This window comes from Truncatella angustata, assembly GCF_020726525.1.
Source record: "Truncatella angustata strain MPI-SDFR-AT-0073 chromosome Unknown BKA67scaffold_1, whole genome shotgun sequence".
Taxonomy (NCBI): domain Eukaryota; kingdom Fungi; phylum Ascomycota; class Sordariomycetes; order Amphisphaeriales; family Sporocadaceae; genus Truncatella; species Truncatella angustata.
The window spans coordinates 2,071,533-2,087,957 of record NW_025763381.1 but is presented as its reverse complement, the minus strand read 5'-3'; the positions used below and the strand labels follow the sequence as shown (position 1 = coordinate 2,087,957).

At 48.7% G+C, this 16,425-nt stretch overlaps 4 protein-coding genes across 4 annotated transcripts; 1 reads left to right on the top strand and 3 right to left on the bottom strand.

The window, feature by feature from the left end:
* Window positions 1-1,562: 1,562 nt before the first annotated feature.
* On the bottom strand, window positions 1,563-2,828 carry BKA67DRAFT_529681 (uncharacterized protein; the record flags this gene model as incomplete). Its single annotated transcript, XM_046099108.1, has 1 exon — window positions 1,563-2,828. One exon carries the CDS (start codon window positions 2,826-2,828, stop codon window positions 1,563-1,565), a length of 1,266 nt encoding a protein of 421 aa, XP_045963664.1.
* A 1,901-nt stretch (window positions 2,829-4,729) lies between these two features.
* Window positions 4,730-7,693, top strand: BKA67DRAFT_640773 (amino acid permease, variant). Its single transcript, XM_046105764.1, has 10 exons — window positions 4,730-5,213; window positions 5,259-5,296; window positions 5,424-5,458; window positions 5,515-5,616; window positions 5,667-5,833; window positions 5,882-5,940; window positions 5,989-6,119; window positions 6,154-6,646; window positions 6,699-7,100; window positions 7,160-7,693. Exons 1-10 carry the CDS (start codon window positions 5,073-5,075, stop codon window positions 7,191-7,193), a joined length of 1,602 nt encoding a protein of 533 aa, XP_045963663.1. The 5' UTR covers window positions 4,730-5,072; the 3' UTR covers window positions 7,194-7,693.
* Window positions 7,694-7,855: 162 nt separating this feature from the next.
* Window positions 7,856-10,230, bottom strand: BKA67DRAFT_589503 (major facilitator superfamily domain-containing protein; the record flags this gene model as incomplete). Its single annotated transcript, XM_046104470.1, has 4 exons — window positions 7,856-8,893; window positions 8,941-9,383; window positions 9,545-9,642; window positions 9,692-10,230. The coding sequence occupies 4 exons, from the start codon at window positions 10,228-10,230 to the stop codon at window positions 7,856-7,858; spliced, it is 2,118 nt and encodes a 705-aa protein (XP_045963662.1).
* Window positions 10,231-13,390: 3,160 nt separating this feature from the next.
* BKA67DRAFT_589502 (homoserine O-acetyltransferase) lies at window positions 13,391-14,967 on the bottom strand (the record flags this gene model as incomplete). Its single annotated transcript, XM_046104469.1, has 3 exons — window positions 13,391-14,420; window positions 14,477-14,867; window positions 14,928-14,967. The coding sequence occupies 3 exons, from the start codon at window positions 14,965-14,967 to the stop codon at window positions 13,391-13,393; spliced, it is 1,461 nt and encodes a 486-aa protein (XP_045963661.1).
* Between the last annotated feature and the right edge of the window lie 1,458 nt (window positions 14,968-16,425).

The following is a 16,425-nucleotide window of genomic DNA, read 5'->3' as shown; positions in this document are numbered from 1 at the left end:
AGGATGACTTTGCATTCACCTTAACGTTGGCTTCAAATAGTTTATCAGATGGGATTAACTATCCCTCTCTGGTCAGAACTATTAAGTTTGCATTATGCAAACCCAATAGCAGTCCCCTTCCTGCTATATTTCCTGTCAAGGGAATGAAGGGCAGCGGAAATTTGTTCCGACTCCCACGACTCGGGAATCTGCATAGCAATACTGGAAAATCGCGCCTAGTGACCACAAGCGACTACAGATAAGCGAGTCGTACCCCCAAGGTTCATCTCTGCCATACTACTATACATTGGGGAAACATATTGCGACTCGTGCCGCAATGCCAATCCTTTGTGTACAGTCTCCACGTTATGTAGCAGGCGCCTAGATGCAACGGCCTGTTTTACCTTGGTATATGGTGCCGAGACCTTAGGATCAGCGCATAGGCAAAGTGAACCAAGTAAAGAAGAGTTTGCGACCCTAGTTTCTTGTCCCAAGCCCCAGCTGACCGGACGCTACGCCGCCGGTGAGGCGCTGAATAAGTGTGGCTTCTTACTTTGCATAATCTATTGGATTCCTGCGAAGACTGGGATTGAACATAGCGCTTATTATCACCCACCGTTTACAGAGTACCATTCTTCCCCCTTTCAAGCTGACGCCAACCCCAGCATGGTTATAAATCATCAGCTCAGTCTCGAGCAAGGGATAGAAAGAAAGGTTTTCGCGAGCTGGGACTATTTGTCAGTAGACTTATACTGTCTGATGCAGAATAGGCTCAAAAGTCGCCGGATTTTACTAGGTATAATATATTTATCCAGTAGATATCCAGCTGTACTAACGGAGTATGATCATTGAACTAAGTGAGTTGACACAAGAACTTCTCACACGACTTGGACCATTTGTGCGCATGACCGGATTTAGGTAATATGACAATTACTTGGTTGGTTTCGCAAGATCAATGATTGCTTGTGCGAATATATTGATGGGTACCAAATCTTACACAACAACCTTCAACGTATATTGTTGCTTCGGACTGTACAGGAATTGGTATTACGCATCGTAATCCAGACTTGACCCCTAATGTACATAAGCCCGATGGCACTTGGCCCACGCCGGACTTGCCCAGGTTGTTTGGTATGAATCCTGATTCATTTTGACATCAAGTCGTAGCACGCGGCAACTTATGTTGATGAGAGAAGAGTCTTTCAATGATTAGTGCTTTTTCCCTCATTAAATGATTTTGTTCTTGTGAACAATTGAGAGTATGCAATCGTTTTGAGCTGAGCGATTTCTCGTACATCGACTTAGATTTACACACATATTGAATGGAACTGCCGTCTTCATGAGCCTGTTGCGGCAATAGAAAAGGCACTTAGTGTAGCGCTTGGCGTAGCTATTGTGAGATGTCCACGATCCCATCAGTTGGCACATCCCAAGTCAAGAAACGCCCGTCAGACTGCAGGGCTCCCATAACGGGCTATCGGCTGAGCGTATGGTAGTTTCGCCCTGTCACGGAAGGCGCTGAAACCCTACTCGGCACATTATAAATTGTTGATTATGCTTGTCATGATGGGCAAACCATCGCATCAGATCATGTTGTCATATTGCTTCTTCGAAAAGAATTTCCGCAATCCCAAGGTGCTCTTTCGGGTGCGCGGTTTTGAGTCCAACTGCATTGACATCTTCTGGTTGCCAATTTCCCGCAGATTCTCGAGGGGATCAGGTGGTGGAGTATAACGCGAGCGGTCCTTGTCTGGAAGTGCCGGCGGCTTATTTCTAGAACTTTGCCCAATCTGCGGTAGCTGTGGTTGAGGCTGTGTTTGAGGGCGAGCCCTCGTCTGGGGTCTCACTGGGAATCCGCCCTGGAGTTGTGGTGGTATAGGCGGTGTTGGGGGCGGCGGCGATTCTTCTTTGCTGCGTAGACGCAGAGGCTGGACAAATGCTGACTTGCGATTGTACCTATAATTATCAAATTCGGGTAACCGAAACTCGAGGTCATCCTCTTCCGGGATTTCGTGCTTCTTCCCTCCGTAGATATCATCACCCTTATCTCCGAGAGGGAAGGCCCTTTCCTCGTCGCCACATATCACCATGTACCATTTGATTGGCTCTTCCTTCTGCAGCTGGTCCCGAAGCTTCTCGAGCCAGCCTGCATTCTTGTTGCCAACGGTGTTCACTTTCCGACTAGTTTCGTCGCTAGGACCACTCATAGCTTTGATCTTTTCTGCCTTCATCTTCTGATCATAGGACTGCATCTGCTCTAAGAGCGAGACCGAGCCATCTACGCGCACCTGATAGTCTGAGACGTAGGCCCAGGGTCCATTCATAATTGCTTCGTCCGACGGATCGTATTCCTCTAGCAACTTGACACGTGACCATCCATTAAAGGGGCCAGTCCTCTCAGACTCCGGGGGCATCGGCGAGAAGAGCGGCGGGGGAGCCTGCATCGGTCGTGGAGGAACTGGCAACGTTTCGGGACGCTTGCTTGGCTTTCGCAATCGAGCCGTGGACATACTGCGCTGCCGTGAGGCGCTGAGACTCCGCTTCTTAAGCAGGTCGCTTCCGAGGCGCCCACGTCTTTCTTCATCGCTGCTACTCTCAATGCTGACTTTGTACATATCTGAACTTGAGCCACTCGTCTGTGTGTTGTATGCGTTCAGTGAGCTCGCAGCTCTCGAGTTTGCGCACGGGGGAACGAAGTCGAATTCGTCATAGAAGGTCTCAAGAATGGCCTCGGCACTCTTCGGCGCGACGATCCACTCGGGGGCGGCATCTTCGACATCTTTGAGGATCACGAAATAACGTATCTCTCTCCGATGCCAGCGGAAGCCGTGACAGAGGTAAGCCGGCATCTCAGCTGTGATATCGGCCTCGCGGCCACCAGGATTGCTACCGGAATTGGTATGACGGAACGGGGTTTAAGCGGGGTTGTGCTGGCAGCATCCGCTTCTGTCGTCTAATGCGATGTGTGGGATTTGGCTGGTTCAGAATCCGATCATCCTTATCAAGCGGTTCCATTCATTGGATTTTGCGGTGACGGTAATCCTGACGGAGAGGTTACATTTGATCAATATATGTGTGTATATATGTCACTTTACAATGCTAAGTCAGCATGTGCTTGTCAAGCTCTCAATTCAACATATCCCGCTGTCAGGAAGCATTTAAAGTTGAGGTTGCAGATCTTGAAGCATGCAGACCCACCATCCACAAAACATGAGATGTTACAGCCGTGCGCCAAGGAGGTAGAGTTCAGACGACGCACTGAACACATGCATTTAAACTTCTGCATGGCGGGGTTTGTCTCGTGGGCACGGCCGACCATGAGGGCCATGAATGGGTTCAAAAGGCGTAATGCTAGAACTCCTGCGTTTATCGTACCCGTTCGCAGGAGAAGATGGAAACAACATGCTTGTCTTGATCTGTGTTTTCGACAGCTTTTTACCGGCACATGTCATCTTGTAGGTCAGGTTAGTTATCGGTGGCACCGCCGCAAGCGCCGCTACGCCATTAAGCGTGTGAAATTGCAGGCATCTCCAGTTTTTAGTTAGTCAGTCCCCTCTGTTATTTTATTTTATTTTCTTCTTCTTCAAAAAAGGAAAGCACTTCATGATTGATCGAGCCTTGCACAATGACAACCTCAGTGAAGCACGATTTAATCGGTTGGTGTTATAGCTGTCGCGGTTGAACAGCGTTGTCTGACTGACTGGATAAGGTTTCCCCTCCAAACCATACCTGTCATCACCCACTAAACAACACCACTAATCAGCTGTCGGCAGTGCGTCCGTCCTGCGCATGAGGAAGGGGGAAAGACGAACAAGAGGTAATAAAATATAAATAAATATAAATATAAATAAAAAGCACTTTGGTTTTCAATTAATAGAAAACAAGTAAACAGATGAGAGAGAGAGGAGGAAAACGCATACAACAAACAAAATTAGCATTTCACAACACCCCAATCCTGAGATATACCATTACTCTCTCGTAAGCTTCAAAGCGCATAGATTTCAAGACACAGGACTAGACTAAAGCCTATAACTTGACTAGGATAAATCGGTCGGAAATATAGTGCCGCTTATGATTTGGCAATCCAAAATAATGGTGCAACCAAGGTTTTTGATTAAAATTTGTTCCTCCGTGTGAGTTGTCGCACATCTTGCTCATCTCTAATCCACATGCTTTTTCAAACACATCTCGCCTGGTGAACGAAGTGTTAGCAGCGTGGTTTTATTTTTAATTGTTTTAATATTTTTCCTATCCCTTCAATGACAATTGAAACACATGCTGTGGTATTTTTTGGCATCCTATGAAAAGCGAATGACAACAGGGTGCCTTGAGGTGTACTGGGACGTTCCACCTGTTGGCTTTTGGCACCAAGAAGGTGAGAATCGTAAATATGCAATCGAAACGTCTTCTCTTATCAAATGGTGAACATGTGTTATATATGTCGACCTCTTGTGGGTAGATGAAGGGTCAATAAAATCTAGTTGACATGCTTACCGTACACAGCTCTTGAGTGAACCCATAAGATCGTACGATATTGATGTCTGATACCTTTTTGTGCCGCCGTACTTTGTAAGCCGAATGACTCCAGAGGAGAACCGATCAGTTCAATCAACTTATGCTCGAGAAATCCTTCAGGTTGTAGTTATGGGTTTAGGACATCACTTGCGCGCATTGCGTTCGGTCTCGCCCCAGCTTTGTAATCCCCAGAAGCATACAAGCGGGGCAACGAGATATCCAAGCAAGCTTGGCTCAACATCAACCTTGCAAAGCGCCATGTATAGACGAAATGCACATGACCGGCTTCCAAAAACCCTCGTTTGGACAAGGTCCGAGCAGGGCGTCGACTTTAGGGTGCCCCAAAGGACCAATTTCTCCAGCCGGTATGAAAACTTTCCTCCACATCGGAGCGATTCATCGCCTGGGTGTTGGGTCCATGGCTCACCTCTTATCACAAAAGAGACCAGCAGGATCCATCGATACTACGTGACAGAATATGGGCTTCTAGGACCCTTTAGCCTCGATAGTTCTTATTCAGCTTTTTGTTGAGCCTTTTGTTCATTTTCTTTCATAATTATTAAATCGAACCTTTGTGAATGATCGAAATCTTGATGGTGATGATGATGAAGCAAGTCAACACAGCTGTTCAACATAGCCAGTCGGCTGACAACATCTTGGGTGTCGGCTCCGAGGTTGATTCGGATAACGCTCTACTGGAGAGTATAGGATATAGGCAGGTAAGCAAACAAGATCATGTCGAGGGATTGTTCTAAGTGGATTAGGAATTTCGGCGGGAATTCACGAGATGGTCAACGTTATCGTAAGTATCACTCGGCTCATGAAAGCTGTCTCACAAAAGCGCTGGGCAATTCTTCAGAATCAGGCGCTCAATTCCCTAGATTACAAAGTGTCTAGAAGCGAGCTGAACATTGTTGACCCTGTCATAGATATGCAATCTCTATTATGGGAGTGCTAGGCTCAGGTAAATTCTCCTAGATTTACAAGAGTTTCGTTCCCAAGCAACTAACATTATACAAGTCCCAGCATCTTGGGCATCGCCGTTGGCTGCTGGAGGCCCGGCAACTGCTATATGGGCTTGGTTCTCGGGTGCATTCTTCTCTTTATGTATTGCACTATCTGGTATGTGTTCTCTCGAAGCAATACGACAACGCAAAACCTGATTCTCATAGTTGCTGAGCTTATGTCGGCCTATCCCACATCTGGTGGCATGTATTTTGTTACGAAGCATGTTTTCCCTGAAGACAAAGTTCCTCTCGCCGCCTGGATTATAGGATGGTCCAACTTTCTAGGCCAGACTGCAGGCGCAGCTTCTCTTGGTTATTCGATAGCACAAATGGTAATACCTTCCTGTACATGAGTGTGTATAGCTTCTGAATTATCACAGATACTCGCTGCGGTAGTCATCGGCTCAGAGCAAGATGATGGAACATTTGCCTACACTCCGTCAGTGGAAAGCTCCTTGGCGCGTTGACTGTCACTTACAATAAACAGGACGGCAGAGGTGACGGTAGCTTTGAGCATTGTCATCCTTATTTGTCACGGAATTATCTGCTCATTTTCAACTGCCAAACTTTCCAGTATCATCAAGTGGTTTGCGCCGATCAATTGTAAGCCCAACCAGTGTAAGTAATGCCAATTCTTGCTGAAATTCGACAGTGGTCGGCTCGGTCGCAATTTCGATTGCCCTCCTCGTACTTCTGCCCAACAAACCACCGGCAAGCCGGGTCTTTGGTGAAGTGTCAGACGGATCAGGTTGGAACAGCAAAGGCTTCTCATTTCTGATTGGCTACTTGAGCGTGGCATGGACTATGACCGATTATGACGCTACAGGTCACATATCGGAAGAGCTTCATAGCGCAGCAATCACTGGGCCGGTAGCAATATTCCAGGCTGTGCTTGTGTCTTGGTTCTTCGGATGGCTACTCAATATTGCTTTAGGTTTCGGTGCCGGTGATGTTGCGAGTCTTCTATCTACGCAGATGGGAAATCCCGCAGCTCAAGTATTCTATAATGCCGGCGGCCGTAGGGGAGGATTGGTGATGTGGTTCTGGGTCATACTAATTCAGTTCTTCACAGGTATTACTGCACTTCTGGCTGATTCCCGGACTTGCTTTGCACTTGCACGCGACGAAGCGTTGCCATTTTCTAGGTAAATTCGCTGACAGGTTAGCTATGAAGAGTTACGACTAAAAGTCGAGCAGTGCCCTACGAAGGATGAATTCGCGCACCCAGACTCCACTCTATAGTGTTTGGGTAGTTGTCATGGCATGTTGCCTAATGAACCTGATAGGACTTGGCAGCTTTCAGACGATCAATGGAATTTACGGAGTGACTGCGCCGGCAATGGACCTTTCATACATTGCGGTCATAGCTGCGCGTATGTACTATGAGAAAGAACGGCCTATCTCCAAAGGGCCATTCCAGATGGGGCGTTGGCAAAAGCCGATCAACACCATCGCAATCGTCTGGGTTCTGTTTATATCGGTGATTCTATTTTTTCCTCCAACATATCCAGTCACACCCTTGAACATGAACTACGCGGTTGCTATCGCTGGGTTCGTTGCTTTGTTTGCAATTACGTGGTGGTATCTACAGGCGAAACGGTTCGTAAAAGCTCCGGAGAAACAACTTTGGGAAGAAAGGCTTTGCTGACAACTGATAGGTTTTATACGGGGCCCAGAGTTGATGACAGCTGAACACGCAAAAACACATTTCTTGGGAGGGCTGAAGACAGAACGTGAAAACCAAAAAGTCCTTGATCTGCAGATTGGGCTACACAATACTTAACACTGACTTCAGTATAAATGGCATAAAATCTGGTCGAAATTTCTTGGATCCCTAATTTGTTAGTCTGAAGGTTTTTTATGGCTCTCAAAGGCTTTATCCGCCACTATATCCATCCGTTCGGCGCACTCAAACGCTTGGTAGGAACTTATGTGACAATCCACCACGTGCAGACATCCATTGGTGGCCCTTTCAAGGCTTTATGAGAATACCTAAAACCTCAGCATGGCGACGATATCTTCAAGTACAGCTCAACCCCAACCTGAAGCAAGATGCCTCAGTAGTGCTGGGTAGTAAATTGCTGGGACATGAGCACATGCACCGTTTAGCTACTGCTAACGAGCCCTACGGAAATAACATAGCAGTGTTATTAGTGGAATAGACGAGCTACTGTGGTAGCATACTTTTATACTCACACCAGGAAACAATAGATCCATGTGTTCTCCAGGTAAAGGCAAGAGTCTATCAAATTGGTCTATGTTGATCCAGCTTATTTTGTACCCGTGCCACGTTATTGCGATGAGATGTATGGAAAATCTGTGGTCAAGAGTGAATTTTTATAAGACACTTGCTATCAGCGAAGTAAATTCCCAACGTCTCGCAAGCCTATGTTCTCAACCGAGGTTGGATTGCCGCCACGATCTATCCTTCCCCATCCAACACCCCAACCAGGAAACACACCCCCATAGCCTCGATTCTCTCTTTGCTGCCCCATATGACTTGGGCCAACAATCCCGGTCGTGGAGCTAGTGCTCTCGAAATCATAACCACCAGTATCATCGCTATCGCCCCTTTGCCGCCTCCAATTCTTGGCGGTCTTCCTCATGTCTCGCGCCTGTTGCGCTGCGATCTCAGGTGAAGTCATAATGCCTACACGCTGATTTTGTCCCCAATTGCCAGCCTTTGGGTAAAAGAACCCCGCGGGCCGTCCACCGCCGAACGGATTCCACCATTTCTTGATTGGAGCAATGATACTTCCGTTGCGGCCCGCGTTGTATGAGGTAGGTGCTTCACCGGCGAGCTCTTCGAGCGTCATCCCCTTCGTCTCTGGGATCAATAGAGAGACGAGCGTTCCGCATAACATGAACAACGCGAAGATCTGCATCAGTCTATCCAACCAAGGCGAGCAGTGGCTTCCGGTACAGTTTGGTTCAGAGTCTTTGCTCAGCAGGGGAATAGACACGACTTGTGCGATAATGGCCCCTATTTTGCCCATTGCTGCTGACAGTCCGTGACCTGTAGATCGGTAGCGTGTTGGGTAACATTCACCCGGGACAATGAATGTCGTGGTATTCGGTCCCCAATTAAAGAAAAATTGTGCAATCACATACAAGGCCAGCATTGCGCTTTGATTGAGATGCCAGTAATAGAATCCTAAAACGCAAAATATTATGGTCAGAAATATGAAGCCGAAAATCTGAAGTGGCTTGCGGCCGATTGTATCAATTGTGAAGATCGCCATCCAGTATCCGGGAAGCGAACCAGCGACTGTAAGGATAATAGTACCAAGAGCATTGTTGTAAAGCTGTTCGTACAGAGAGTTGCCACTGGCATATCCAATAGCATGCAGTACTATGGAGTTGTTAAGCCCGAGACCATAAAATGCAAGGTCCTAACTATGAGTTAGTAAAGGAAGTTTCAAAATGGCGGCAAGCATACTAGGAAGAACCAAGACAAAGTGGTGCCAATAAGGGTTTTGGCATTTTTCCACACTTTAAAATATGAGATGAGGTCCGACCAGGACGCTTTGGGGATGTCCAATGCCGGCGAGGCGACTTTCTTCATTCTTGCTCGCTTGAGTTCGTCCACCTCCCCTTCTGATTTGCTTGCCACGTATGCCTTGATATCTGCATCTGCCTGCTCGACGTCTTTTGCTACCTCGAAAGTGTAGCGAGGTGTCTCGGGAATGGTGATTCTGTAATAGAGGGCGAAACATGCTGGAATAGCTCCCACGCCAACAATAATTCTCCAAGACCGATCGGCGGCAGTTTGACATGCATAGTCGCATGAAGCAACGTTAGGCGCGCCATGGTAAGCGTCTTTGAAAGCGGTTGTTACGATCAGAGCGACGATGGCGGCTAGGAGCTGACCAAGTCCCTGCACTGTAAGCATTGAGTCAGTAATTACCTTTGGTGATACCTTTTGGAGTGTTTTGAAACAGCCACGAGAAGCTCAATTGCCTCTGATAGGCAGTATGCGCTCTGTAAATATGCTGGGGGGGGGGGGGGGGGGGGGGGTAAAGATGATTCTAGAGTATGCTTACTACTAAACACAGCTGCCATCATAGCACCTCGCCATCGTGTGGGAGCAAACTCGGAAGTGATGACAGAGCTTAAGGGATAATCGCCTCCAATTCCTACTCTAATGCATGTAAGCTTGAAACATATTCATACACACAAAGACAACTTACCCCATGATGACTCGCCAGAATGTCATCAATCCTGTGAAGCTCATTGACTGGCTTGGTGCAACTAATGTAGATGCCAGCGTAGAAACCACAATGATCCCAAGTTCCACACCATACATTCGCCGCCTACCGTATACATCCGCAAGCCAACCGAACAGCAATTGTCCGATCACTATGCCAGCACTGGTTGACGCCTTGAGGGTCGTACTGACCGGTGTTGGCAAGGTCCCGAAATTGCCGCCATATCCGTTCTTCGCATCGTCTGGCGACCCGTGCCAAAAGACAACACCAAGTAAGGTTGTAATCAAGTTGATCGCAAAAATGTCATAGGAATCCAAAAAGAAGCCAATACCAGCCACCACTATCGCCCTTATATGGTACAATCCAAAGGGTATCTTGTCTATTTCCGAGAGGGCCAGCCTCCTTCTCAAGTTGGGATCTTGTATATGACTGAAGTCGTTGAAGAAGTTGTGGAATGCCCTATTGCCACCATTTGTCCGAACGTGGGAGACCGGAACCGCCGGCTCCGGTAATATCTCCATTATGGTCGCGGCAGGTTTGACAGTCTCCAAGATCTGTGATCCCGAGAACCCTGAATTAAATGCGAGTTGCCGAGGCGCCTGTAGAGGCCGCTTGGCTATGAAAAGAGCATAGCACAAGGTATGCCTACTGAGATACGAAGCGACCACGAGAATGAGAAACAATTTAGTGACCACGCGGGTATGGTGTCGTCGTAATAAACTCTCAGCTAAGCAGAGCGTACTAAAAAGAAGAGTAATACAAAGTAATTGTGAGGTGGTGTAAGAAACTCTAAGTCGACGGATGCGGCCGGGTGCAAGTGGTGGGTTGGGTGGCCCGAAACCAAACATGCAGATCTTGGACATTAATAGGCCGAGGGTTACTTTGAAAGGACACCAGCACGAAGGTGACATGGTCTGCTGCCTTACCTGGCCGCATGCGAGTATTGAAAGCTAAAAGGCGAAGCGCCCTGCAGGGATACCACAACTACTGTATGAGGGGCCCTCGAATAAAGTGCATAAAAACATATTACGGGCCAGGACCTGAACAAGGTGGTCTCTTACTGTCGTAAGTAAGCAGAAACACTTGGAGAACTGCCATATCTGGCGTGCTTTGAGCTGAATATTCCTGCGTGGAATTCGTTGCTCAGCCTGACATTCTGTAATGCGATGCCGAACTTTCGACGAATCGCAATGGTACTAGCAAGCACGTCCACAAGTTTTTGCCGTGACTTCTGGCAAGTGGCTGAGCTTCATGGGTCTATTATTGACAAGTCCGGGCAGATTACCGAGATTCGGGACCTTACCAGGAGAAACGTGGATGCTAGAAGCCTATCAACTTCAACCTAGCTGCAGCCTTCAAAACTTCTGGGTTGTCTATAATGGTTTAGATCGTTCGAAGGACCAGTCTAACGATCAAAGGCGTCCCCGCAGTCTGTCACAGGGAAGCCTTGCGAGGCATCTCCATGCATTGTTGCTTTTCCCATTACATCGCGATGGGTGCCCACGGGGGATGCAACAGGACGGTGGAGGCTCGGTCCCAGGGTTGGCTGCAGTTGAACAACTTGTAACTCCCCTACCAATTGCAAGTCTGCAAACCCAGAAAGCATCAGAAAATGCACAGACGCACTGGGCTTGGTCCGTCAGGGCCGGTCAAAGCCACGAAAGCATACCCCAGTTTTGCTGTAGACGTTTGACATTTGATAGTTCAGTATGGACGCGCTAAGCCGTTTTCCTTCTAGACTAGACTAACCTAACCTAGTCAAATTTCCAATAGAGCCGCATCGTCAGTTTGTAATGCGACCACTTATTACGTTCAACTGGCAATTCTAAAATGACATTCCTGACAATGCCCCCTTACTGCTCTCTTGTACAGAGATATATTAAGAATCTCAAGACTGACGCGTAAATCAGCCTGGACGGTGACGCCTTGGCTTGACTGGGGGTTGAAGGAGCATTAGGGATGCGCTATCCAATCAAAACATCCGAACTCACAACGTGACTGAACAACACGTCGACAACGCTCGACTGTTGGTAAGCTCACCTAGCATTTCTAGGTTACGTTTGCTTAGCACTTGTCAAGGATCTTCAGCTTTATGCCGCTGGTGGCCAAACCGACTTGATTGCAACGGTCGGTGAAAAGTCCGCTTATTGGGCATTTCTACAATCTCATGAGACCCAAACTCCCGATTAGTATTGGCAGTCATGCAGTAGATTGCAGCCGATCGGACAAATGTATTCCGAATTTGTGCCTGGGTTCGCGCTCAAAACGGCGGCTTCTATGGCTGACCTGGAAATACTCTATGTTTGAGTCTCCGACTCCAACACACCCACGCACCATCGCTGTCGAGTATCTCACCTCAGCCTCGTCGGTGCATGGAATGGCACGATACACACCCAACTTCAATTTCACAACGGGCTCTGTGTCATCAGTAGTTGTGCAGACATATCGCCCAAAAGCTCACTGTTGCATGACTCGAAACAATCGATGTGCTTCTTGCTGGAATTCATGCCCACAGCCATTCTTGGACTTTGCGTCTGTCAGCATAGTCTGTTGAGGCAAGTATTTGTGTATCTATGCCATCAGATATAATCAATATCAATGACATTGTAATCGTCTTGTGCGCACACTGAAGCCACCCACCTCGAAGCGCAGAAAATAGCATGAAAACCTCGTACTAGGCTACTTCTCTTCTACGGTGTACTTAGTCCTCTATGGTGATAACTTACTTACTCATCAGTGAATCACAGCTTTTACACAGCCTCGTCTCGGTATCTGCAATGATGACCAAAGGGACAATAGCATTATAATCGTAGCCAGGTCAGCGTAAGAGTAATCAGATGAGTACAGTGCGCAAACCGAATATTAACGGTACTTCCACCACGTTGACCGGCCAACTAAACAGTGCGCGCTAAGTCCTCAAAGTCTTGACGTCGCTGAAGTCTGCATTAGGCCATGTTCAGCCCACGACCATTTTGAACAAAACCACATCAACGCCCGAGGAAATTTCTGCGCATCATTCCGATTCCTGGACTTCTTGAGAAAGAAGTTGACATATTTTACTTGACGTATATCACTCGATGGAGTCATTTGCGCTGGCGGCCACGCACTCTGGCGCCATCAATCACATTCATGCAATTCATGTTGGCCCTGCGGCTGCCAGCGTTGTCAGAGAGGTCCGGCTAGCCATCACAGTCATAGTGATCGGATGGGTTGCGGTTACTGGTATCAAGGCGTACGCCGGCCGGGGGAAAACCTAGTCCGATGCTGGGGGTGCCCGCCCGCGGATGAATGAAAAGATATAGGGTTAGGATGATCTAGGATAATTTGGTACAAGACGAGGACCCATTACCTGTGACAAGCTGGGTTAGCTCCAACCACACGGTGTATAGCTGGAATATTATGGGCATGTCTTCTCCTTATGCAGTAGGCTAGCATAACCTTGGATGAGCTGAATTCTGTGTATTTGGTTTAAGCTGGTCGAAGTCGTGTTACGAAAGATTGATCGATTCTCATCTTCAGCTTCAATCAATTGTATTGTAACTATATGTCCACTGTCAACTCAACACGGAGTAAGTCAGAGACAAGGATTTGGTTTGTCCTCAAAGTTATGAGCACTTGTGTATGTATCGTGGACATAGCTGTTGAAGTCTCTGCCAATTTCGATTATCTATATTGCACCATCTACCAAGCTGTAATATCTTCAACTTCCGCCTCGCCAAATACGCTTGACTTGGTCATCTCTCCCACAGAAGCGGACTCTACAATCTCGCCTTCTTTCTCCATAATATCCGGGAGAACCTCGTGCAAGAAATCTAGGACATATCTGTTGACCTGCTCGAACTGCAGCAGAAACGCATCGTGACCTTCCTGACTGACAATTTCCTTCATTCTTGAATCCTTGATGTGCTGCGCAATCTCTTGTTGTTCTGCGAACGTAAATAAACCGTCACTCTCGATGCCAAGGACAAGTGTAGGCTGCTCAATAAGAGCAAGGGCCTCGGGTATCGTGTCAGCACGATAGCGAGACACGTCGTGGGTGTCCAACTTTCTAGTAATAGCAATATAGCAGTTGCTGTCGAAACGCTTGACAAACTTCTGACCCTGGTACCGGAGGTATGATTGCGCGGAGAAATAGGTGGTCGTAGATGGCCTATCACCACCGGCCAAGCTCTCCTTGGGGCCAGAGAACTGTGGATCCAACGATTTCATCTCGACAGGCGCTTCTCCAGGCTGTGCTGTCTGGCTGGCGATGCTGTTGGTCCTCGATAGTGATGATCGCGTGACTCTGTGTCCATCATTGTGGATATTGAAGTGCGTCTCGCCAGGTGTGGATGGCCGAGGCCGCTCGGTGATTGTCTGCTTCCTAGCAGGATCTGGTGTGTTACGACCGAATCGCGCTTCAAAGGAATTTCTGCTGCGGTAAGTAAGAAGCGCTGACATACGAGCGGCTCCTAAACCAGTGACCGGTGGGTCATCAAAGCTATAATAGCCGTCGTCGTATTTGGGATCAGCATAGATGCTCTGACGCTGTGCTTCACCCCAGCTAATGCCCCAAGCACTATGGCGACTAGATGTCGCGATGGGAACAATGCAGCGGACATAGTCTTTGCCAAAGTACGCCCATTCGAGTACGAGCATACCACCCATGGATCCGCCGATGACGGCAGCCACTTGACGGACACCCAGGTCGTCTAGCAACAACCTGTGTAGACTGCGACGGGGTTAGCAAATACTGCACCACAGTGGGATTCATGCTTCAGGGCTCACTTGACATCGTCCCGAATCGTGGTAAGCGGAAATTCCGGACCATATCTCTCGTTGTCAGGGTTACCATCTTTGGCTGTGGTTGGACTGGCAGTGCCATAGGGACTACCCAAGCTGTTCATACAAACGATGAAGAATCTCGAGGTATCAAAAGCTCTGCCCGGACCGCCAAGGAGGGGCCCCCACCAGTCGCCAACATCAGCGCTTCCGGTCAATGCATGGCAAATGACCATGGCATTGTCGCGGCTGGGGGAAAGTTTGCCGCGAGTGGTGTATGCCAGTGGCACGTTGTGCAAAGTGACGCCGGACTCTAGAGTAAAGGAAGGAATAACAGCAATGTCCTGGTCTGGAATCAAGCTTGCGAATGGATTCTCAGACTGTTGCCGCGATCTTTCTTACAGGTATTCAGTCACCGTTCTTGGTGTGAGGTATCAAACGTTGGGGATGAACTGACCGTATTTCGGCTGGCTGCCGCCCCCAATCTCGGCCGCCATAATGATGGGGCGTTGGCTGAGAGTGTTTGTTGGGTTTCAGGGAGGGTGCGATAGGCAATGAGGCCACAGGGGATTCACGTTGGAGACTGGGGAGTGAAGCCTGAAGTGCAGTGACTGATTCAAGTCTTCTATGGTGCAACGCACAGCGCAATGATTTGATTCAAGTCTTTTATGAACTCAGCCAGTGTGAGAGTGATTGGTCAACAAATGACGAAGAGGTTGCGACCCCCCCTTGCCTTTTGCATGACTCAGCTTGCCATGTCCGACAAGCGGCCGACTGTTCGCCGGCTGGTCCGAGCACCCGGGCAAGTATCTTCTACTTCCTCCTGGCAGGAGAAGTGGCCGCAGACCAAAGTTTACACTACTCCGTCCTTCTCCACCACTCCAGAACGCAGCCTCGTCGGCGCCATTCCCGTGCTATCTACACTGTACACTGCACAGTATCTTGAAAGGGCTGAAGGCTGACTGCCCGTCGTAAACTCCATCTTCGAAAGCACCACGCGAAAGCTAGGACGCGACCCTGGCATCAGATCACAATCGCTCTGCCTGACCGGACGCTGACCCATTCCATTGGCAGCTTTTCGCGCACCGAGCCTGGTTTTTGAATCGTCCACGACCTGTCGCATATCCCAAAGGTCAAAGGTCAAGGGCCAATGGTCAAAATCTCTTCTTCTCATGATCAGCATCCCCCCGGTCAACTCCTTCCATTAAGCTTGCAACAGCTTCCCTTCTTTCCCCGTGGCCACATCCGGTCTGACGTGCAGACACTTCTTTGTTCTCAGCGCATGCGCCGTTGCAACTCAAACGACCACGCCCGTATTCAACAAAGCACACGTAGCAATTGAATGCGCGCAATTGCCGAGATCCCAAGCCAATGCAACTTCGATAAAACATCGCTGAAGTTCCTTTGAGAAGCTACGCCGGATGCACACTACCTCGATATCCTTGCAGCTGTGAGCTTCAAGCTACCCAGCTCAACGCCCATACCGACGAGCGCAGCGCAGCGCATCGCATCACATCGCATTGCACCCTGTCCCTCAGCCTACAACCCGTATGTCGCTCGACTTGTTCAGATGCCTGGATACCTGATGACCAACTTTTTGTAGTCATTCCACAGTAGGCCAGATGGCTCCTAAACGCAAGAGGAACGATCCTGTCGATGGAACCAGTCGCCCATCTCCACACCGGCCATCAGATACCAACTTGGGCCAACATGACAGAGACAACCAAGACAACCGCCGACGGTCAGGCGCAGGGGGCCGTAATCACAGAGGTCGGAACGCTGAACGACGACCTTCTTTCAATAACAACAGCAACAATAACAACAACCATCGCGGCCCTCAGTCGCCGACAGCACAACGACCACCGAGTTCTTCCTCACAAGCTGCGCCCCAGCCTCCCTTCGTCCCCTTATCGACGACCTTCGTGCCGCCGCCACCGCCGAGCCAACCGAGTCAG

Bases quoted from the DNA above. Each gene is read 5' to 3' on its own strand.
- BKA67DRAFT_640773 (XM_046105764.1), top strand. From the start codon at position 5,073: ATGATCGAAATCTTGATGGTGATGATGATGAAGCAAGTCAACACAGCT. The intron at 5,459-5,514 runs GTAAATTCTCCT...ACATTATACAAG, and splicing joins TATGGGAGTGCTAGGCTCAG to TCCCAGCATCTTGGGCATCG. The intron at 5,834-5,881 runs GTAATACCTTCC...GAATTATCACAG, and splicing joins GTTATTCGATAGCACAAATG to ATACTCGCTGCGGTAGTCAT.